General features: G+C 38.0%; 1 protein-coding gene across 1 annotated transcript in view; it reads left to right on the top strand.

Moving 5' to 3' along the window:
• The window catches only part of ZFHX4 (zinc finger homeobox 4), a 181,087-nt gene that overhangs the window by 127,721 nt on the left and 29,135 nt on the right, over positions 1–24,231 (top strand). The window contains exon 5 of the mRNA XM_049633231.1: positions 18,489–18,557. Coding sequence (XP_049489188.1) covers positions 18,489–18,557 — 69 coding nt within the window. The remainder of the gene's footprint in view (positions 1–18,488; positions 18,558–24,231) is intronic.

Below are 24,231 nucleotides of genomic sequence, written 5' to 3'. Positions count from 1 at the left end.
GTGATAAAATTTGTGGATGAACTGGAGAATTTAAAAGGTTGTCTGGAAATCAACTTTATTTCAAAACTAAGTTGAGCTTTTTAATATTTCCTTCTTCCTAAGTTTGTTTTTCAAATCAAAATTTTTCCCACTTTTTGTAGAAAACGTATTAAATTTTATGAAGCTGCTTTGCATACTGTCATTTTATTGCCTTCTTGAAAATAATATTTGTCTAAAACTCAAAATCTCAAAACTGTGCTTAATATTAGCCATAATACAGAAATATTAGATGTTCTCCTGGTAATCTACACGCTCTCGGTGACTTTTGTTAGTTACTGTTATCCATTCTATATTTAATAAATTCTGTTCTACATAAGGATTTAGTTAAGTGTTTTGAGAGGCCCATTAGCACTTGTCGGCTCCTGGAATAACGTTTCTTGCCAATACATAAGCACGTGATTCTAAAACGTTTGATTATTTCAGCTTAAAAATTCAGTTAATTCCTTTTAGATTTTGTATTGTAGAAAAAGGCAGTCAGTTTTTCTTTTGAAGAGGAGTTCTGTTTTGTTTTTACTTACTGATCAGCTAGTTTGTTTTTATGTAAGCATATCTATGTAGTTTGGCATTAGTTTTTCTTTTCCTTTTTTTTTTTTTTTGATCCTACTCACAGAGAGTAAGTGATTAAGTCATTGGGAAATAGGTGGCATAAGTCAGTGCCCACTGAATGTTGAATATGCTACACACCATATACAGCTCATTTGGGGGTTCCATTTCTATTGAAATTACTCTTTCAGAAAATTTTGATTGAGAACTTACAGTTGTTCTTTACTCATATTCTTCCTCTATTACATTGCCTTTAATAATTATTAGAAACAAACAAACAAATAAAAAAGAAACCAAAAAGTTGTGACTGTCCCAATTCCATGACTTAATCCCTGGTCTTCTGGCAAGAGAAAAACTTTTACATGAATGAGATCAAAGACAACGTAGATTACCTTTCTCAGAGATATGTAACACCCACAAAAGAGCTTATCTAGGTTATTTGTGCACAGCTTATTAACCTGGGGTCCATGGGCCTAGGGCTTCCATACCCCTTCTGATGCCTCCAAACTTATGCATATGTGCATTTTTATTGGAAGGAGGTCTGTCGTTTCCACTAGATGATTAATATTCCTCCACAAGAATACTGTTCTCTCAGACCCTTGAAAGAAAACTAGTGACATGTAGTTTGAGTTGAAAATATACTTAAAGAGTACATTTCTAAAGATGGAGCCACTCTGGCGCTGCTGTGTTTATTGCCCTCCATGAAACTCCACTCCAGTAACCTGGCCATGCGTTCACTCAGTAGGCTGGTGCCTCTTGGGCATCCTGGTTACATAGACAGACTTCCTTTTCCCCAGTATAAGCTGCCAACTTAAGAGCTTCCAGGGACATCGTATTTTTGAAGAGACCATCTTAGCAAACTGGAGTTTCCCTAAATCAAACTGACAGAAGTAGTAGACAGAGTCACCTTTGTGCTTCTGCTCCTTGAGGCTATAAGCGCTCAGTCAAAACAAAGCCACTTCAGTGATTTCAAAAAATGGGTAAGTAGAGAAAGGCTAGAAAATGATGTATGTGGCTCCTCTTAGAAGAAAGGAAAGAGGGAAAGCGTGGAGTTAAGCACAAAGTAGGGTAACATAAAATAAATGAATCAGGAAGTTGTAAGATGTATGTCTTAGCAACAGAGTCAGGGAAGATTCTTTGGAGTATGGTTAGCACGTAGAGTTAGAGCACTTCAGATAATGAATGTGAATATACTTTGAAAAGTATTAAGGATTATGCAAATATAAAGGACCAAAGGCTAATGATGTGAAAGGGAATGTGAAAAGAAGGTTGTAAATACAAATGCACAAATAACAGATTTGAGGTAAACCTGAATGATTGTTCAATCCTATGAGGTCTTATCCTCAGGCTTTGTAACCAACATTTGAAAATTGACACAAAAAGATCTCCGACGTTCAGATCATGGGAAAGCCAAAAGGATCCTTACAGCTCATGGGTCCAGCCCCTTGTTTTACAGCTAGAGAAACAGGCACTCACCAGCTTCGTGACTTGTGTGGGGTTACATCGCTGATTTGTAGCACAACCCAAGCTTCTGATTCTCAACTCAGCATCACCCTAGAGACATTTATCATATTCTACTACTTACATAGGTTGAATCATGGAAGATTTTAAAAACTGATCATTGTCCTTGTCTTATCACTTGTCTATAAAATGTTTCTCTGGAACAGAAAAAAAAATTAAATGACGTGATGTAGAATAAAATACAGATCGCATTAATGTTTCTTTCTCCCACAGAATTGATTGTTCTGTGTTTTTCTTGTGTGTCAGGAATACTTGGCTCCCACTACGGGCACTTCACTCCCTGCATAGTGGTGGCTGTTTCTCTTTTGTCTCCTCCAGACTTAAAGGAGGTTGTTTTCATCTTAGTATCTCCTAGCCAAGTGTGGCCCTTGTCACCTAGTGGGCTCTCAGTGAATGTATGTTAATTTGAATGCTGTGAAGTAAAATTATGTGTCTAAATCTATCATTATTTCTAGTCCTTAAAGCACTTTGTTATTGTTACACATTTCCAGTGAGATGTAAACAAACAGTTTGAGAAATGGCAAATAAGGGGTTTAGGCAAATTAGGGTAGATTAGGAAGCAATAAAAAAAGGTTCAGCTAAAGTTAAATGAAACAGCAGGGGGCCAAGTGATGCTTTACAGATAGAATATTGTAGGTCGTTAGAGCTTAATAGGCAAATGTTTTCATTTTAAGGGCTATAAAATAATTTTTAACTGCAATTTCCTCACTTTAAAAAAGTCCTTTTAAGGGAAAAAGAGAGATTGAGAAAGTACTATTTTGATATATTGCTCATAAGTTTTTTTCCTTTAAGCCTTGTTCAAAGCAGTCTTTCCACACTGTCTTCTTCCCATTTACAGGAATGATATTGACCCTTTGAAGATATTTTCTTGTCCAAATGATCATAGTTCATAAAATTAAAAGTCAGGTTGACGTCTGTCTCAGCCCTCAGCCAGATCTCCTTGACCACAGATCTCAAGGGAAGTGTGAGGAGGTGATTTTATTGCCATGTTGCAATAATTGTATACTCTTATTTCATCCTCTAGAGCGTTTGTTTCAAGCAAGAATGTGCTTGGACTTCAAAGAATTAAATGCACAGGAATTCCGTATTCATGAGGCAGTCACAAAAAAGGGACTAGCGAGAGGAAAACAACGGAGGTGAACTCTCTTCCAGACTGTAACAGTTGTGTGTGGGGAAGAAAGAGAGATCGCTCACAAAGCTGGCAGGTTCCTCAAAGGAGTTTTCTGCCTCTTTAGCCTGTTCCAATAGGATTGTCAACTCTTTTACCTTTGAGAGAGAATACCAAATACTTGTATTTAATAGCAGATGTGGCAACTACTTGATGAATTAATTGGAATCAGAATCAGAATGAAGTGGAGGAAAAGACTCTGCTTTGTCACCTGGACGATTCTTCTCCTTTGCTGCCATTATTGATTATAGAAACCACTTGAGCGTTCTCCACTAAGGCAATGGCTCCGAGGGGATAGCATTTGGCTTGGGGTAGTGGGAGATAGCAAAGTGAAAGGTCCCTGCCCTCAAGGAGTTTAGAAGCTACCCAGAAAACCTAATCAATGTACTTGACACAATAAGCCAGGTAATTTACGACATTTTAGGGGCACCTGGGTGGCTCAGTCGGTTGAGCATCTGACTTCGGCTCAGGTTTTGATCTCACGATCATGGATTAGAGCCCCACATCAGGCTCTGTGCTGACAGCTCAGTCTGGAGCCTGCTTTGGTTTCTGTGTCTTCCTCTCTCTATGCCCCTCCCTGGCTTGTGCTCTGTCTCTCTCTGTCTCTCAAAAATAAAGAAACATTAAAAAAATTTTTTTAATTATGACATTTTAAGGAACTTCATCAAGTTCAGTACTGTTCAGAGGAGCGTTGCGTCTGTAGGGTTAATGGAGGTATTAGGCCATGAAGAATGAATAGAATTGGAATTATAAAATAGAGTTTTGTTTGTATTTTCATCTATTTACTTATTTGCTTGTTTATTTAGGCATAGTCCTTAGCCTTGAGAGGAAAGTGATATGTTTCAGACTTAGCGGTGAAAGGGAATAGATACAGTTGTGTTGAGGGCAAGAAACTAAACCGATCACCTATAATCACTATTTAAGAGAGAGTGACAAAAATTAGCTAGGTGGGGGCTCCTGTGGGGCTTAGTCAGTTAAGTGTCCAACTCTTGGTTTCGGCTCAAGTCGTCATCTCAGGGTTCATGAATTCTAGCCTTGCATCAACTCTGTGTTGACAGTTGAGGAGCCTGGTTGGTATTTTCACTCTCCTTCTCTCTCTCTGCCTCTCCTGCTCTCCCTCTCTCAAAAATACATAAATAAGCTTAAAAAAATTAGTTGAGACTGGGGAAGCTTTTGAAAGCTGAGCAAAGAGGGGCACCTGGGAGGCTCAGTCGTTTGAGCGCCTGACTTCAGCTCAGGTCATAATCTCACGGTTCTAGAGTCCAAGCCCCACATCAGGCTCTCTGCTGTCAGCATGGAGCCTGCTTTGAATCTTCTGTCCCTCTCTCTCTTTCTGCCCCTCCCCTGCCTGCGCTCTCTCAAAAACAAATAAAATAAATAAAAAATATATGTATGAAAAGAAAGCTGAACAAAGAAGCTCAGATTTGACGAGGCAGAAAATAAGAAGGTACCAAACCTTTGAGTGTGGGAATTACACTACTGAAGAGGGGTCTTGGGAAGCATGATCTGGCAGCCATATATTAGCAGGATAAAATTGGAGGACCTGTGGGCAAGAAAGCTCATGCTAGGGCACCTGCCATGGTGGACTGGTGGACGTATTCAGCAGCTATTGCTGAGGTAACTGTCATTAAACAGAAACAAGCATTAACAATAAATCCACAGAGAAAGCTTACCAACTAAATATAAGACATGAAGGAGTCAAGGATCCCAAGCTTGGCAACTGTTGGAAACTTCTCAGGCTAAGTGGGCAGGGGAGAAGTGAGAAGCCAGGACTCTGATAGTGAGGCACACCTTTTCCCCCTTTCCAACATCATCCTTTTAAAAAACCTAGAGGGAGGGGGGAGAAGAAATAATGTGTTCATAAAGTTTTGTATGTTTTTTTGAACTTGGAAAAAAGTAGTCCTTTTTCATCATGATTTTTAAGAGGCCTTTGTAGTTTTAATGAAACGATGTTCGGGGCTCTGTTTTATTTCTAACAATCCTGCCTTATATTTAGGTTAGTCTGTTAATGTCATTTATGTGGAATATGTATAGAGGAGATATTTTTATGGCATGGGAACAATATGAGTCCAGGGTAGTTTTTATCTTTCTAACTGAAAAAGTTCGATCAAACTGAAATATCTATAAGCTGTTCTACTGTACTTCCATTAATGTGACTTTCGGAGTCACCTTGCATATAGTAAGTACGTTATGTACTTACATACAGTATGTATGTATATTACATAAATGTTCATTACATTATTACAATTTATAATAATTTACAATAAATTACATTTATTACAATATTACAACATTATATAATGTAATAGTTATACATAACAATATAAATATATGTAAATTATATATATATAAGTAAATATTTATAAAATATACATATTTTATATATATATATATATATATATATATATATATACTTCTCAGAAATTCATAGTGTAGCTACAAAAAGAAGACACAGCTCTGTGTATTTCCAGTCCTTGCAAGGAGACTCTGCAAATTCGAGGTCTGTTTTCTTCACTCTGGAAATAGAGTTCTAGAGTATATGTAGAGTATTTGGGGTAATACATTAGCTGCTACCTCCTGAGGACAGATGGGAGAACCAGGGTAAAGACATATATATAATATATGGGACAGGAACAAAATATTAGCCATATAAAAGATCTAATTTATTCTCCTATTACATATTGTTTTGGATCAGACATGTATTTCTATTCTTTTTACATCCTTAATAATATCAGTGGTAAAAGTCCTCAAAAGGAAATTCTGCATTTGGCTCAAATTACATAGCACATTAGAGATGTTTTTATTTACAGTATGTAGAAATGAGATCAAAAGAGAAATAAATTACTTAGTGTTTGTTTTCTTTACCACCAGCTTTCTCCCCCTCCTCCTCAACATACTTTTTATTGTCTTAAAGTGACTGTATTTTTGGCTTTTTGTTTATTTACTACTTTTTTGAGTTTGAATTCTGATCATCATCTGTGAATTATCCGCAATCATTTTATTTTATTTTTTAACAGATTTTTAAAATTTTATTTATTTTGTTAATGTTTATTTATTTCTATGACAGAGAGAGACAGAGCATGAGTGGGGAGGGGCAGAGAGAGAGAGGGAGACACAGAATCCGTAACAGGCTCCAGGCTCCGAGCTGTCAGCACAGACCCCGAGGTGGGTCTCAAACTCACAAACCATGAGATCATGACCTGAGCCGAAGTCAGTTGCTCAACTGACTGAGCCACCCAGGCACCCTATTAAATTTTATTTATTTTTTTTGGGGGGGGGAGGGGCAGAAGGAGAGGGATAAAGAGAATCCCAAGCAGGCTCTATGCTGTCAACAAGCAGCCTGATGCAGGGCTGGATCTCAGGAACTGTGAGATCACGACCTGAACCAAAATCAAGAGTCAGATACTGAACTAGCTGAGCCACCCAGGGGCCCCTATCCTCACTCAATTTAAAGTTCAGCTTTCTCTCTTTGCTGTTATCATGTGTTTTAGGGTGGTGATGTGTTTAATATTTTTGCAATTTTGTTTGTTTTAATCATCAGATGTTTTAAGGTAGTGTGAAATTTCATCTTATATGTCATCTTTTACACTGTCGATAATCATGAGTTACTTCGTCTAGGAACTAGGACAGCAAACTTAATGGACAAAATCAGCACGCATTTTTGAGAGCTTTCATCATCTTGTACCAAAATCTTAAAATGCAGGTGCTGTGTGCATTACACATAAGTTTTTTGCAAACTTAAAAAAAGATTTTGAAAAATACAGTTATGATTGTATTGCCATAGAACTTAATTGAAGAGTTTAATGGGGAACTGTTTACGTTCTGTAGGTCTTTTCATTTTTGTTGACACGATTTTATTGCTTACAGGGTCCCCATAACATCTACAATGAAAAAATAGTTCTTGCCTCATAGCTAGACAGAATTGCTAGTCAAATCTTCACTCAACAAAAAAACGATTTCTGTCATTGTGTATCACACAGAAAACAATAGGAATATTTCACGTGCTAAAACAAAGTGGGCTCTGCTCTCTAACTCTCTTGCCCAGTCCCTGTTTTACATCATTTACATTTATTTTGGGACTTCCTCACCCTCCGCTGTCCTTCCCACTCCCCAACTCTCCTCCCTAATTCTCTTCTTGATGCTGTTTGTTTCCACCTTCTGTGAGATTGATAAATCCTAGCCTAACTTCCACTGACGTCTATAATACTTGACTTCCATCCCCATTCCCACTGCTCTTCAGAAACCCACACCCAAGTCCATCCCAGAGCACCGGCCTGCCTCTTTCTGCCACCTAATGTTCTCCTCATGCGGTCTCATTCCCATCATCACACCTGATATTCTCTACGTCACCCTGCTTATGAAAAGCCTTCCCACATGCTACGTCTGCCTCTAAATGTTGCCCATTTCTGGGATCCTTCTCACAGTAGAACTTTCAGAGAATTGTCTGCACTTGACATCTTCATTTCCTTCTTCTTCATTCTCTCTTATACCACATTCAGGGGATGTTCATCCTTACTACTCCATAAAGAAGCTCTGGTCAAGGACTCTGAGAACCCATTCTTTGGCAAATCTACTGGCCAGTTCCTAGTCCTCCTGAGACTAGACCAACCAGGAGCTTTAAACAAGTTGCTCTCTCCCTTCTTGAAATGTCTCTTTCACCTGGCTTTCCACACCCTATTCTCTCTTGATTTTCTCCTACCTCGTTGACTCTTCTTGCTCAGTCTTCTTCACTGCTGTCTCCTTATTTTGGAAGGGGACAGTGGAAATGTTCCACCTAGTTAGTTCAGGGAATAAAGAAGGAGCAGCCACAATAGGGGATTTAAAAACAATAAAACTGAAGGAAAGTTACGAGCTTAAGTATTATTTTTACCACGCCCTGACAATTCTAAACAATGTCAACGATAAAATACTTCTCCCTGCTGGAAAAAAGACTGCTCACAGTGTCCTCTGCTTTGATATGTCCCTGTGTAGGAGTGTGTCCAGGTTCAATCAGGGACCCTCATTCTCTAGTGATCTTATTCAATCTCATCTCAAGGACTTACACTACCAACTGTATGTCGACCTCTCTCTGCCTTCCCCTCTTCTCCCTTCCCCCCCCACCCCCATCTGCCTACTTGACACCTTTACTTGGATCTCAAACTAAACATGTTCAAAACTGCAGATTCCAAACCTTCTCTCCCTCCTAACTTTTTCCATCTGCATTTCTCCTCATCTCAGTAAATAGCATCTCTACTCTTCTGATTTCTTGGACGAACAAACATTGCAATAATCTTTCGTTCTTCTTTTTCCCTCACTTGCCTCATCAAAACCCATTGGCAAGTCCTATCTACTCCTCCTTTGAAATATATGACAGTTCCTCCACTATCTCTTTGGTCCGAGCCACTACTATCTGTCACAGTGTCACCGGTACCTTATTTTACTTGACTTCCCTGTGTAGTTGTACACTTGTGCCCATACTTCTGGAAAAGTTCTTGTCCTTTGGCCACTGTTTTACCAATCACTCCAGGGTCATGTGTTTACCTCTTTGTTCTCTGTCATTATCGTTTATCATCTTTCAATAGTCTTCAGTGCCACTTACTTCTTAATTTTCCTTTCTCAGAGCTCCTTCCTTAGAACTTACCTTCCATACCCTATGCGTTGTTCCTGAGATTTACAATTATTAGCTTCCAAATATTTTGAACACAGACCTCTCTTTTAAGGTCTAGTTTCATAAACTGAAATGTTTTCCAAAGAGCTCTGCTCTAATTCACGTCCAAAGTTGAGCTCATCATCTTTTCTCTCATCCCATTCTTGGACTTTTGAACTTTCCTTTTCTCTCCAATGGAATTACTGTTCTTCCATGACTTTTTCTAGACAGTAATGGATTGAGGTACAGTGAATGTTCCAGTATCCTTTTTTTTTTCTTTTTAATAACAAAACTTTTCCTCCTCTGTTCCATCTTCCACACAGCATCCCAAAGATGCAGATATGATCATGGCACTCCCTGCTTTAAACTCTCACTTTGCCAAGATTGAGGTACCCTTTGCCAATACTTGCATTCAGGCAAAAGAGAAAAAAAAAAATTGGCCATGTCTCAGAAACTATTTTTTCTACTGCTAATACAGTCCAAAGAAAGCCATGTGCCAAATCTCATCAATCTGTTTGCTCATTAATGAATGATTTATTAAATAAACATTTCATGGGTATGCATAAGTATTGTCTTGAAAATGCATAGCAGTTTCCAATAGTACATTTTTCACTCTTGGCTCCAACCGAGTCTTTCTAATCTTCCTTTTCTGGGGCTGTGCATACTTTCACTAACTTTCCTTCTCCAGATTTATTTTACTTATGTTTGTATCCATCATTGCCCAGGTCAATTCTCCTAAGTGTAATTTGGGGTATATGACCATATAAATTTGACTATTCCTAATGTGGTGAAATGTAGAAAACTCCAAATAGTGAAAATCCAAGGATTATTTACATATAATTTAGGAAACTTTTCTGCGTCTTAGGTTAATGGTAAATTTATTTCAACAATTATAGTGTTGATAAAAAGAATTGATCTAGTCATCTGAGGATTTTCTTTTATAGCCATATATAATTCACAAAATAAATAAGCCTGCACATGAGAAGCAATAATTTCCTCCTTATATATAACTGTATAGAGGAGTTTATTATAAGTAGTAATGGTATGTTCCATGTCAGCATATTTAAGACATTAAATATTTAGAGAGTATGGTATAAAGATTGTATTTCCTTACTTTGCATGGTCAACTGGAGGTGTTGATAACCACAACTTACGTTTCCCCCTTGCAAAGACTTGCCATGGCAAGCAGAAGAGATCATCTTATCTCCCTTTTATAGATGAGAAAACTGGCTCCAACATGCTAAAAGATCTGTTTGAATTTACACAGATTGAGGCTAAAATTTTCATCCCCACTCCATACGTTCCCCACTTAACATTGCCTTTGTGAAAGCGCTACAATATTGTCTTTGGGCCATTATGAATTGCTTTGAAGAAAAAAAACAAGTGTTATGTGCTTTGATGCTATGTTTAGTAGGACATATGATTTAGGTGACTGTAGTGTAAGGAATAATCTAGAAAATTAATCAAATCCAGTGATTGTGTATAAATGGAGGTTTTTAGAGTTTTGGAGACTGCCACATTTGCAAAGCTGTATATTTTGATATTGTTTGTGACTTCTCATTAAACTTTACTCTTGCTAAAAGGCCAATGGTGGGGTGGGGTTTGGAGTTGGAGAAGGCAGGTGCCTCTTTTTGCAAAAGGAAACCTAGGGCTTACTTGTATATTACTACCAGTCTAAAGAGTTCATCTTCTTCACTTTAACTTTTGAAAATGGCCAAACCAGTGTACATTGAACAGTCTTTACAGTGTGGTACACACACCACTTTTATTGCAGTATGTAAAATTTACTTAGGGATTAAAAGAAACTTTCAAGCTACATGGCTTAGGAAAACAATATTTAGTCATGTTAACATTTGCTCTTTCCAAAATGTCTACACATGTAATAGTGATATTTTAAAAGTTGAAAATACTGACTTAGCTGATAGACAGAGAGTACGTTACATATAAATATAATCTAAAAAGCCATAATATCAAATTGATGTAGTCTTTCCTTTGAATAATTTGTATTCAGCAGGATGGACTAAAGCCAGAGCAGAATCATGCATGAATACAGCTACTACTTTTTCAGTACTAGATGCTTTGTAGTTATTAACTTTACTCCTTATTACACCTTGAAATCTGGTTATTTTTGCTTCCACTTTTACATATAGTATCCTGAATTTCAGGGGAGGCTAGGTAAAACTTGCTCCATCAAATAATTAGAAAGTGTTGGCGTTGGGATTCAAATCCAGGTGTATCTGTTTCATAAGACCATGTTTTTTCTTTTTCCTTAGCATAAATGTATGCATGGACTAGTGAGTATTTTCCTAATGAAATAGTTTTTGAACACAGGCTTCTGAGAGCCAATAGTTCTAGCAGAAGTGGGCAATCTTTATGTCACTGGTGGCTCACCTTTTATCTTTGCTCCAAATATTAAGCAAAGAGAATGAATCTCAGGGAAAAAAAAGCCATTATTTCAATGTAGGGTTGTTTGTTCTGGTTCTTTACAGCAAGAGTGAATGATGGTTTCATGGATCACGACTCCAAAGGAGAATGCCCAATGACTTCTTGAACGTGATTGAAATAAAATCAGAATTTTGTTTTAAAGTTGTAAAACTGATTAAACTCTGTAATGGTGGTGGTAATTTAAAAAACAATGCAGTCTTAGAGGGAAGCATCTGTCATTGCTGTAGTCTTCCAGATGAAAGGGTAAGAGAAGGTAGAAAAGCCTCCTAAGAACCAAATACTATGCCTGAAACAAAGAAGTGCAACTTCCTTCAGAGTAAATGATGCCCTTGAAAGGAGCCTTTGAAAGTAGTGAAGGAAACAGTGACAGACACACTTCTGGATAAAAATTTATTTTCTCTCCATTTAAAAAATAACTTTAAAAGGCTTTTGACCTAGCATAAGGCTACTCAAAAACGTTGGTAGCTATGGAGTAGAAAGTAGAGGTTTTCATATATTAAAAACTAGCTATGTGTTAGAAAGCAAAGGGCTGAAGTGCTCCTCATGAACAAAGGCTGTCATTGGGTAGGGGTGGGAATCAGTGTTTAGACCAGAGATATTTCCTATGTGGATGAGCCACCTAGCAAAGCCAACACAATATGCTAAGGAATAAAAATTGTTTAGGACAATATAAAGAGAGATTGTGACGAATCCTATGAGGACTTAGGTGTAGATTAATGGGCAACTGACGGATGGGAACATAATGTTTTCCCTGGGTTATAACAACAGCATTTTGATCTCTTAATTTCAAAACAATCAGAAATGAAACAGAATCTTACATGGAGAAATGTATTAGAGATTAATAAATTTAAGAAAAAATATTTCAGTGAGAGCACTTTCAAGGAAGATACAGTAAGGAGATGTATGAGTAATTTATTGAAACTAATTGATATCAGGAACTTATTAAATTCCTTTGAGGTCCCATTACACTGAGGTCATAGATGATTCAAGAAGCAGTAAGAAGTGATCACACTTTCCCGGCCTAGAGGCCCCAGGAGATACTACTCCCCTACTATAGAAAAATAACTTCTGGGTAAAACCAGACAGGGCAGGGCAAAGGAGCTTTAGTTTTCCAGAAAATAAAAAAAAAAAATTACAAATCCAGCCCCGTTCAGATAATTGACACTGGAGCATCCAATGCACTTCAATCTGTTACTGCCTAGAAGAAATAATTTAAGAGAAAACACTGCAGGTCAACAAAGATGATGTTGCTTGGTTACTCAAAACCCTTTGGTAGCATGCTGAGTTGCTCAGCTTTTTAGAAGAGCACTCTTTGTATCCACATAGGAAAAGGATGGAGACCACTTGAAACCATTTTTAATTGCAAACCTGCTTCATCTGAAAGCAGGCTTCACTTTTGTGGTACACAAGCAAGTTCGGAGGTCTTTAGTAAGATGTAAACTACCAAGATAATAAAAAATGTTTAATTTGATCTGTTCTTCTAGATATTGATCTTGTTGTGATGAATTTGCTCTGAAGGAGTTTGAACCGTTTATTTTAGGGGGTGGGAAATTCAGGTTTTAGACTTCCTGGCTCAGGTGTTCTGGGGGCTGCCTGGAGGCAGGACTGTTCAGGGGAGAGTATGGAGCTCTGGTGTCAGACAGACTCCATCCAGATCCTTCTTATGCTACTCTATGCCTTTGGGAAAAAAAACTACTTAAAATGTCTGAGCTTTAATATCTCATCTTTTGCATAGAATCAGCGGTTTTTCCGTTGAGATTTATTGCAAGGATTGAATGAGAGAACGTGTATTATGTGCTTAACACCTAACAGATTTCCAACATGTATTCACTTATTATTTTAAAATGGAGTGCTGCAAATATTTTCTCTTCTATAGCAGAGGTTCTAAAGTATCCTTTTACAACATATCACCTATATGCGTTAAAGTGGGAGGAGCTTCAAAAGGGAAATGGGGAGGAGAATGTAGGAGGGTTGTTGAAATGGGGATGCTCTTTAAAAATTTAGTCTTTTCCAATGAAAAAATAAGAATTGGACTCTTTTTTTTTTAATGGGTGTAAGTAGAGAGGAACTCAAAATGTTTCCTAAGACTACAGAAAATGTTTTTCTTTCTCTTTATTATTTTAGAATAGTTGGTTTAATATTTATTCGGTTATTGGTATATATTTCATTTTATGTGCTACACATTTTGCTAAAATAGCGATACACTTTATTACTTAATGCGTTAGCAAATCGGTGGGAAGAGATGAGATGTGGAAGTTTTGTAGGCAATTCTGTCTCAGTACTATATTTGGAAGCATAAACATTCACCCAATATTTTAAAAATTTCCTGAATTTGTACCAAATATTTCCCAAATTTAGCCAATAGGAATATAAAGAGCTAAGGGCTGTTGTGATCAAAAGTGCAGATTAGGTTAGACTTATTCCCAAAATGACAACAACATTCTTAAGCTTAGAATTCTCTATTTATATACCTAGACTGTTTCAAAAAATTGAAATTCCAGCTCTTCCCCTGATCATTAGATTTGTATTGATTATAATTAAAAAATATATACTATTCCATTTAGCAGGAAAAAAAAGGATTTCACAGATAAAAACTTGATCATTTTTGAACTAAGATGAAATGCCTAAAAGTTGTCAGCCTATTTCCCAGAATAATTCTTCATATAAGGGAAGGGAAAGGTGAAAAGGAGTAATGGAATGGATAAGCTTATGAGTAGGTGTGGCAAGTGTGAGGAAATGAGAGAGAGCTATGAGAACCTTCTGTCTCATAATTAGAGGGAACAGGAACCCCCCCGAATTTCAGTTTTTAAATGTTGTCATTGGAGATGTAACCATTTGGGTTGGGCTGAGGGAATAGGTGGTTAGCAGAATCCAAGCCAAATGAGAAAAATGAACACCAGAAATAATTTCAGAATCAAAAGAAAAGCGACTTTTAGGATTTTAAAAATACGGCCTAGTATATCATTGCGGTTAAGATAACTATCCCTGAAATAAAACTTCATGGATTCAAATCATGACTCACCACTTGCTGGCGGTGTTCCAATGCATAGAAAGAGCATCAGTCAGTACCTGGCACAGAGCAAATACTCGGTGACATGTTGTTGTTGATGATAGTGATTGTGATTATCGATATACTATTCCACAGAAAATAGGGGCAATTACTCCCTCATTGTGTTAATAAAAATAAAGTAATTTGGTACCATTTTCAAATGTGTGATCATCACCAAATTGACAGAAGAGAGTAGAATACCAGATAAATTGTCAGTGGTATTATTTTTAAATAGTATTAAATAAGAAAGGTCAGGTGCTAGAGAACACAAATTAGTAATCTAATTAAATCACCAGCAAAGAGGCAGATTGTGTTAACAGCAGTCAAATTTGTTATTACAGAGCAATTATTAAAGTGAAATATTGAAAGTTGCTATGTATCATTACTAGGTTTTAAACATTTCATTTACACAGGCAGAGAAGTAAGTATAGATTAATCAGTTCATTTGTTAGGTTAAAAGCTCCTTTATTTAAATATTTATATCATTTGTATAAAGGGAGCAACATTGTTGAAAACATAAAAAATATTCTGTGGCATTCTGAACTGCATCCCTTTATAAAATTGTTTGCACAAGTCGCTCTCACTAGAACAGTCTCCAAGTACCACATATCCTAATTTGTGAGATTAAATAACCGTTTCTGGTTTTGACATTGGTACATTTCCTTAAATCACTGTCAAATAAAATGATTTCAATGTGGCACCAAACTATTATTGAGTTATGTTATATATTCAAGGAATGTAATGTTTTATGAAAAATCAGGATTTTTACAAGACTAGGGAAAGTTACTTTCTTCCGCCACCCACCCACCTTGATTTCAGGACTTTGTTAAGACTAGGAAAACCTTTACAGGCTCCTTAATACTATAGTATTTCAATGGGACACATCCAGACTTCCACAACCTTTATATCAGCCTGAACCATATTCCATCCCGGGCACTGTCAGTTTCAAACTTGGGGACCTGGGACAAGTTAATTTTACCTCTTTAAGCTCCAGTCTCTTGATTTATGTAATAAGGATTAATAATTGCCTCATGACTTTATCATGAGGATTACATGACTGTTTTTATAGGGATAGGTCATCACAGTACTGCCAGAAATACATTTTAAAAAAATTTTTTTTAACGTTTATTTATTTTTGAGACAGAGAGAGACAGAGCATGAACAGGGGAGGAGCAGAGAGAGAGGGAGACAGAATCGGAAGCAGGCTCCAGGCTCTGAGCCTGCAGCCCAGAGCCTGACGCGGGGCTCGAACTCACGGACCGCGAGATCGTGACCTGAGTTGAAGTCGGACGCTTAACCGACTGAGCCACCCAGGCACCCCCAGAAATATATTTTTTAAGTTGTCATTTTTAAAGTTTTATTTTCGTGAATCTTAAATGAGTGGCAGTTATTTGGTCAAATTTACTTAGGTACTATTGATATCTATTTAAGTAGGTGTCTGATACATTGAAGTGTGTGTGTGTGTGTGTGTGTGTGTGTGTGTGTGTGTGTGTATGCACATGCACATAGTCATGTTTGGAATGGTAAGTATTCTTTGATTAATTATACTTTTTTTCTTAGAAAAGAGTGAAAGAAATGGTTTTACACATACACATACACCCATTAATACAGATAGTTTCTGACTTATGATGGTTCAATTTAACGTGTTTCGACTTTATGGTGGTCGAAAGTGATAAGCATTCGATAGAAACCATACTCTGAATTTTGAATTTCTATTTTTTCCCGGGCTAACCATATGTGGGAAGATTCTCTCTCATCGTGCTGGAAAATGGCAGTGAGCCCCAGCTCCCAATCAGCCAGGCAATCACATTGGAGGGTAAACAACCAATAAACTTGCAACCGTTCTGTGACCACCCGACCATCCTGTATTTCACCGTCAGTACAATATTCAATAAATTACAGGAGATATTCAACACTTCATTATAAAAAGAGGCTTTGTGTTAGATGATTTTGCCCAACTGCTGGCTACGGTAAGTGTTCCGAGCACTTTCAGGATAGGTTAGGCTAAACTATGATGTTCAGTAGGTTACCTGTATCAACAGCATTTCCGACTTGAGGTATTTTCAACTTATAATGAATTCATGGGAACTTAACCCCATCATAAGTGGAGGAAGATCTGTCTATGCAACAGGAATTAGTATCGGTGTTTGGTATAATCGAAAGGGCTGTGAATTTAGAGTCTTGAAGCTCTGGGAAGCTTTTATGAAATTCTCATCTTGAGGTTCATCTGCTTCCACATATAGGGTGTAGATTTGTATTGTGAACAGACTTTGACATGCCTCGCTTTGTCCTTAGTTGAGAACCTACGAAGATGAAAGTTCTTGAGGAACTCACAATTTATTGGGGAAATATGCATGAATCATCTAAAAAATTATCATAATACATCATAAGTGCTGAAACGTATTTATAAGCTAATTGTTATGGGAGCACAGAGGAGATAGCACTTGCTTTAGGTTTTGAGGGAAAAATAAGGTTCATAGGAGAAGAACCAAAAGACATTCACAAAATAAAAGGAACAGCATTGGTCAAAGCATAAAGATCCGAGAGGTTGCCAAGAGGAAGAAGGTGGGTTTCTTGAACGACATATTGGGTGGATATCAATACTGTGATCTGTTTGGAAGTTATCTGGATTTCTAAGCAAGAACTAGGATAAATTCTTCCCTTCAAGACTAATTTAAGATATGGCTACAAAAAAAGAAAAACAAAAAAGCAAAAACAAACAAAAAAACAACCCATAATGTGTTTTGGTGTTATTGGGGCAAAGGCACTGAGGGTTTATTATCATTCTCTTTAAATAGGTGACCACCAGAGGCTAGAGGTGGTGTACATAACAGGGAAAACAATCAGTAAATGCAATAATAATGCCTTGGTGTGCACTTCTATTTCCAAGGGTAATTATTTGTTTAACTAAAGGCTTCAGAATCAACCAGAGATGCTAGGGCCCAGAAGTATTAAACATGAGTCTCTTTGGCAGTGCAAGAATGTGTGGCGACCTTTCAACCTCTTAATATAATCCAGCCTTTTCTCACTTTGAAGACCATATCATGTGATGTCTTTATGTATATTATTTTTTCTTATAATTGTTGACTGTTTATACAATTATAGCTACATATCACAAAAGAATTGAGGCAGAGAAAGGTTGAGTTATATGCCTAATTGATACCCTTACCTAGAAATTCATGGAGCCAGGACTGGAATTTAGGCAATTCTGTATTCTGGAAAAAGAGTTCTCGCAGTATTGTAAGAGGTTAGACTGACGAGACAAGGAATTCAAGGAAGGAAGACTGTTGTGCAGGCTACTGAACTTGTCAGGAAAGAGAAGATGACAGAGGAATAGAGAAACGCACATGACAAGAGACACTCCCGTAGCATCAACAGCATGGGAGGACTCAGTGTAGAGATAGAATGAGAGGTTGAGGGTGATTTCTGTGGTCCAGTCATTTTGTATGGATTTCTGCACAACAGGGAGCACAAAGGAAGAACAGAGATAGGTGAAAATACTGATTTGTGCTTGGGGTTGAGGTTGGCAAACCAGGGCCTTGTTGGTACTTCTGCTCTGGAGCTCAAATAAAAGATCGGAATGAAGATGTGGATTTGTTGATGACTTGAGCATAGTCTTCAGGTTTCCTCAGGTGATTGCGTTTTTGCTTTGGCCTCTCACATTAGCTATCATATATTGAAGTTTTGGGGGGTTTTTTGGTTTTGTTTTTTTTCTTTTTCACTGTCTTGACAGAGAAGTTACAGTATGCTCATAATGTATGCAATGTGCCATTGTTATTATAACACATGATCCCACAATGGAGGTCTGGCCAAATATCCAAGAAGTAAAAATCAGGATGAACCTCCCCGCTTCCGTATTTTGTCTGTATTGCATTCGTTGTGTGCTGGGGCTCGAGAATTTGATCGAAGCTTACTGCTCTCTGGACTCATTTTGCTAACCACTGTTCACTGGGATGTAAGGTGTCCTGGAGTCTCACCTGAGCCCCACCTGGTGCTAATTTCTTTGCAAGCCACATTTGGGGTTCTTGGGATACTGGCTGTGACTGCAGAGCTGGACGTGGGATGCTCATTACTTTTCATTCTAATGTCGTCTGCAGAAACTGCCTCTTTGGGAGCCAGGACCTGTGAGGATGATCTTCCGGAGCAGCAGTTGAGAGCAACCTCAGGTAACTGGTCTACTCCTTCTCGAAATCTCGTGGTCCTAACTGCATTCCACTTGTGACTCTCGTAATTTATGTATGAAATGTGTCTCTGGAAGTGCTCTAATTAGATCTGATCAGATCTCTTATACAAGTAAGTTAAAAAGCAAAATTAAATATGCCGGATATTTGGACACATATATAAAGTAACATTTTAAAGAACAAGTAACTTCTGCAGGATAATTTCTCACATCTACATTCATACACTATCAAATTTCACCTAAGTGGTCAGTTTTATACAAACTATAAGTCAAGAAACCAAATACTATTTTTCCCCAAATTAGTTAGTGGAGTTGTTTTTGGTAATTAACGAGTTGACTGGACTTTGTATAGTCATATCAGCACATTTATTAGTCCATTGCATTGAGTGTATGTGTGTGTGTGTGTATGTGTGTGTGTGTGTGTGTGTGTGTGTGTGTGTGTGTTAAAAAAAAATGGCAGCTATGCTTTCTTAGCTGCATTATATTCAGATACTTTAAGAGGAAATCCACCCATGGTGCCATGACGCACCTCATTGATTCCTGCTATATAAGTACGATCACAATTATCAGATTTATACAATTGGAATAATAATGTGCCATATATGATTATAAAATAATCATGTGCCAAAATGGTTATAAAAAGTCCTTTGCATTCATAATAGGGAACTGAAATACTTTTTTGCAGGTGAAAACGTTCCTTCAATAGAAAGTCAGGACTTCTCTCTTTAAAAATTCTTTAAAGTTAGGGATGCCTGGGTGGTTCACTTGGTTAAACGTCCGACTTTGGCTCAGGTCATGATCTCATGGTCCGTGAGTTCGAGCTCCGCGTCGGGCTCTGTGCTGACAGCTCAGAGCCTGGAGCCTCTTTTGGATTCTGTGTCTCCCTCTCTCTCTGCATCTCCCCTGCTCATGCTCTGTCTCTCTCTCTCTCGAAAATAAATAAACATTATTTTTTTTAAAATTCTTTAACATTAAGTTTACCTTCACCTATTCATTCTCATGAATGCTTTTTCATTTTTTGTGTTATTTTCCCCTAGAAAAGTAGAGTGCATATTTAAAATAAAATAGCATACAACAGTTTGCCTCCCTCACCTCAAGCCAATCAAAGGATTTCATTAATAATCAGTTTGGAAGCAATAGGCCAAAAATCAAGACTATGACAAAAATATCAAACTAAAAGGAAGACATTCTCTGTCAATAAATTTATTTGTTGCTTTGTAAACAAGGGCACCGAAATCTACACCTTCACCTCGGTCTCTGAGAAGCTTTATACTGAGATACTCTCGGGATTTCTGGATACTTCCATGGAGATGTTCTACAGGAAAGTCTGATACAACAAATTCCAAGTGGAATTTCTCTTTTTGGCGAAACTGTTTCTTCTCCCCCATCTTAACTGATGCCATCCTGCCATAAACATAGTTATCGCAAAGAAGAAAACTAGGAATCATCGATTTTACTCAGAATATTAGTGCCAGCGACTGTTGGGCATCGGTCATGAATAAGACAGATGAATTCTCTCAGTTTTTAGACGATATTTCTATACAAATAAATAAGTTATTTTCAGATTTCAGTAAATGTAATGAAGTGAAAGAGGTAATGTGCTACAGCAGAGGTTCTCAAAGCGTGCTCAAACAAACTCAAAGCATCAGCACAAACTGGGAATTGTAAGAATTCAAGTTCTTGGTCCCCCATCCTAGATTTACTGAATCAGAAACACTGAGGATGCGGCCTGGCAATCTGTAGGTAACAAGCCGTCCAGGTGATGTGATTCCCACTAAAGTCTCAGAATCACACCTTTATGATAGATGATGCACCCCTTTAGAAGCAGTGGTCAGAGGGGCACCTGTGTGGCTCAGTCGGTTAATGCTTCTGACTCTTGATTTTGGCTCAGGTCATGATCTCAAGGTTAGTGGGACTGAGCCCTACCTTGGGCTCTGCGCTGACAGCATGGAGCCTGCTTGGTATTCTCTCTCCTTCCTCTCTCTCTGCCCCTGCCCTGGTGCACCCTTTCTCTCTCTCTCAAACTGAATAAACTTAAAAAAAAAAAAAAAGTAGTGGTCAGAGAAGTTCTCTGAGGAAATGACAGGTGAACTGAGTCCTAAATAATGAGAAGGAGCCAGAGTCTGGGGAAATGCCTTTCAGGTAGAGGTGGGAAGAAGTTGGTCATGTTCCAGGAAGAGAAAGACAGCTAATGTGGAGAGGTTAATGAATGAGTAGAGGAGTAGCATAAGGTGCATTCATAAAGGTAGCCAAAAGCCTGGTCACTTCAGCCATAGTAAGAAGTTGGTGCATTATTCTAAGTGAAATAGGAAGTGTGGCAGGGTTCAAGTAGGAGAATAGCTTGCTTTTATTAAGATGTGCAGCATAAGTTATAGGAAAGCAGGAGCAAGTCTTATCTCATTATTAAACCATTTCAAAATCCAGGTAAGAGATGAGGGTACTGACAATGGAAATCTAGAGAAATAGACAGATCTAGTGTGTACTAAGTGTTTTGGAATTTGAGATAACAGAACTTGCTAATAGATTGTATGCCGATGAGAGAAAGAGAAGAGTCAAGGAAGACTCTTGCTTCGGTCGACGGTGGTGGCACCATTAACTAAGATGGAGAGATTGGGGTGAAACAGAGTGAGTTGTGTTGAGGGGGGGCCAAAAGTTAAAATTAGGCACATGAAGTTGGTATATCTTCTAGACATCCAAATGGAGATATACATTTAAAGTAAGGGATCTGGATGCTATCATCTAGGAAGATTATTATTTTTCCTCAAATTAAACTCTCTTTGTAGATAGAGAAGACAATAGGGCTTCAGGCCAGCGCTGGAGACACGTCAATATTTAGATTTTTTTTTACATTTATTTATCTGAGAAAGAGTTAGGGGGAGGGGCAGAGAGAGAGAGAGAGAGAGAGAATCACTAACAGGCTCCATTCTGACAGGGCAAAGCCCGACCACAGGGCTCGATCTCACAAACCATTAGATCCTGACTCAAGCCAAAGTCGAAAATCGTATGCTTAACCAACTGAGCCATCCAGGCACCCCTCCAATATTTAGATTTTAAGTGGAGGAGGCCTCAGCAAAGGGGAATAAGAGGGAACTTTCAGAGAGGTAGAACAAACTCACAACAGTCTGATGCAATGAAATTCAAGAGGGGGGCTTTTTTTCAAGGGCAAGGGCATAGTAACTTCTGCTGAGCCAGGTTAAGTAATAATGCAGATGGAAAAGTGGTCACCGCATTTCACAGCATGGAAGTCCTTGGTGGCTCTGCGAAGACCAGTCGATTTGAAGCCTGACTGGAGAGTTGAATAATAAATGTGATTTAGTAGAGAAAGAGAAAATGCAAACAAACAAACAAGGCCAAAATCAAACAAGTACCTTCTTAAAGTTTTATTGAAGGGAAATAGAAGAATGGAATAGAATCTGGACTCCTCCTTTTCTTCTCATAATTTTGCTTCCTAAATTCAATTTAGTGTTCCAACTACTAAGTACTGCCTGCCTTCTGTATTCCAGGCACTGTTGGGACGCCTGGGTGGCTCAGTCGGTTAAGCGTCTGACTTCGTCTCAGGTCATGATCTCACAGTTCATGGGTTCGAGTCCCGTGTTGGGCTTTGTGCTGATAGCTCAGAGCCTGGAGCCTGCTTCTGATTCTGTGTCTCCCTGTCTCGCTGCCCTTCCCCCATTTACAGTCTGCCTCTCTCTCTCAAAAATAAGTAAACATTAAAAAAAAAATTATATTCCAGGCACTGTTCTAGGTGCTTCCGGCACAAAAATAAACAATATAATTACTGTTTTCAGTAAAGATGTACCTATTAGGGGAACTAGGCTATACACAGATAATTTTCACATCTTAGGGTCAGGTTTTTTTACATCGATGCGTAAGAAAATAAAAGCAAAAAATAAATTTTAAAAAATTCAAAAATGTATCTAGAACCATTAACCTTTGTTCAACATTCAGGGAAGAGTTTTTGGAGAAAGAAGTAATTAATAACACTAGTAATAACATGGGTAGCATTTTTAGCACTTACTTTGTGTTAGGCTCTGCACTGACTGATTTTTATTCATTATCTTAGAACAAACCTATGAAGCAGGGGTTATTAACCCCATTTTTATGGATGATGAAACTGATATTTCGCATGCTGTGCTTGAAGGAAAAGTGGCGGTTATACAGTGGAAATAAATTGTTCTAGATAAGACAAGAAAATATAATGGCATATCTTACAGGGGAGGAGGAGGGCATTAATAATGGTTACATGTTTCTAGGACAGTGGGTTCGCAAAATATGGCCATTGGACCAGTAGTACAGCATCACCTGGGAACTTAGAGATGTCGAGTCTTTGTTTTAACAAGTCTTCCATGTGATTCTGGTGCCCTAACGTTTGAGAAGACTGTTTTCGAAATTAAGTGCTGGGCAGGAAGGAAAGAAAGATGAGAGTGGGGTGGTAGATAGGGACCTGGTATCTTGAAGATATTCTTACCATGTATGGAAGATTGAGCTTTTAGATTTTAGATACTCTAAGATTTTAAGTGGGGAAGTCGGGTTTAAATAGATCAAACTGAGGATAGATTTGGTTGGAGTAGGACTGGGCAGAGAGACAATGGGGGAGTTCAGGAAAGAATTCTTTTTTTTTAAATTTTTTTTTTTTTTTTCAACGTTTATTTTATTTTTGGGACAGAGAGAGACAGAGCATGAACGGGGGAGGGACAGAGAGAGAGGGAGACACAGAATCGGAAACAGGCTCCAGGCTCCGAGCCATCAGCCCAGAGCCCGATGCGGGGCTCGAACTCACGGACCGTGAGATCGTGACCTGGCTGAAGTCGGACGCTTAACCGACTGCGCCACCCAGGCGCCCCAGGAAAGAATTCTTATAAGCTAGGTATCTAGAGTAGACGCTCAATAGCTAAAATTAAAACTAATATATAAAGTGTTTAAGTTACTCTCCTCTGCTTCCTCTTTACATGATTCCTCCTTGGGCTTAAAAAGTATGCAGTGTTTTCCTTAGACAACTCAGAGGGTTCCCAAACCTAATTGTATAAAAAAACAATGGGAACCAAGCACAATTGGCTGGTGCTTAGATCAGAGGGCTACTACTGAAATAGATTTGCTTAGAAATTGTGTAATTTTATAGAGTAAATTAATAGTGATTTTCCAGTCATTTTTTATTATTCAAATGGAAGTATTCTAAGCTAGTTATTCAAAAACTTTTCTTTCTTTGAAACATAGTTTATGTGTATGTGTAGAGTAACTTATAAGATCATTATGTTAGGTATGATAAAAATGCTAGGGGAAGTTATTGTAACACACTTGAAAAATATAAGACTACAGTAGTATTTTCTCTTCTTTCTAGTATTTTGAAATATTTAAAAACAAAAAATGTACTATCACTTATTTGAAAACTGGGAATGGAGCACCTGGAGGACCCAACTCTTGATTTCGGCTGAGGTCATGATCTTATGGTTTGTGAGACGGAGCCCCTTGTCAGGCTCTGCACTGATAGCACAGAGCCTGCTTGGGATTCTGTTTCTTCCTCTCTGCCCCTCCCCCACTCACGCACATACCAGTGTGTGCTCGCTCTCTCTCTCTCTCTCTCTCTCTCTCTCTCTCAAAGTAAATAAGTTTAAAAAGGAAAGGAAAGGAAAGGAAAGGAAAGGAAAGGAAAGGAAAGGAAA

Source organism: Panthera uncia, chromosome F2, assembly GCF_023721935.1.
Source record: "Panthera uncia isolate 11264 chromosome F2, Puncia_PCG_1.0, whole genome shotgun sequence".
Classification (NCBI taxonomy): domain Eukaryota; kingdom Metazoa; phylum Chordata; class Mammalia; order Carnivora; family Felidae; genus Panthera; species Panthera uncia.
Note: the sequence above shows the minus strand (reverse complement) of the source record. Positions and strands in the feature narration are given on the sequence as shown.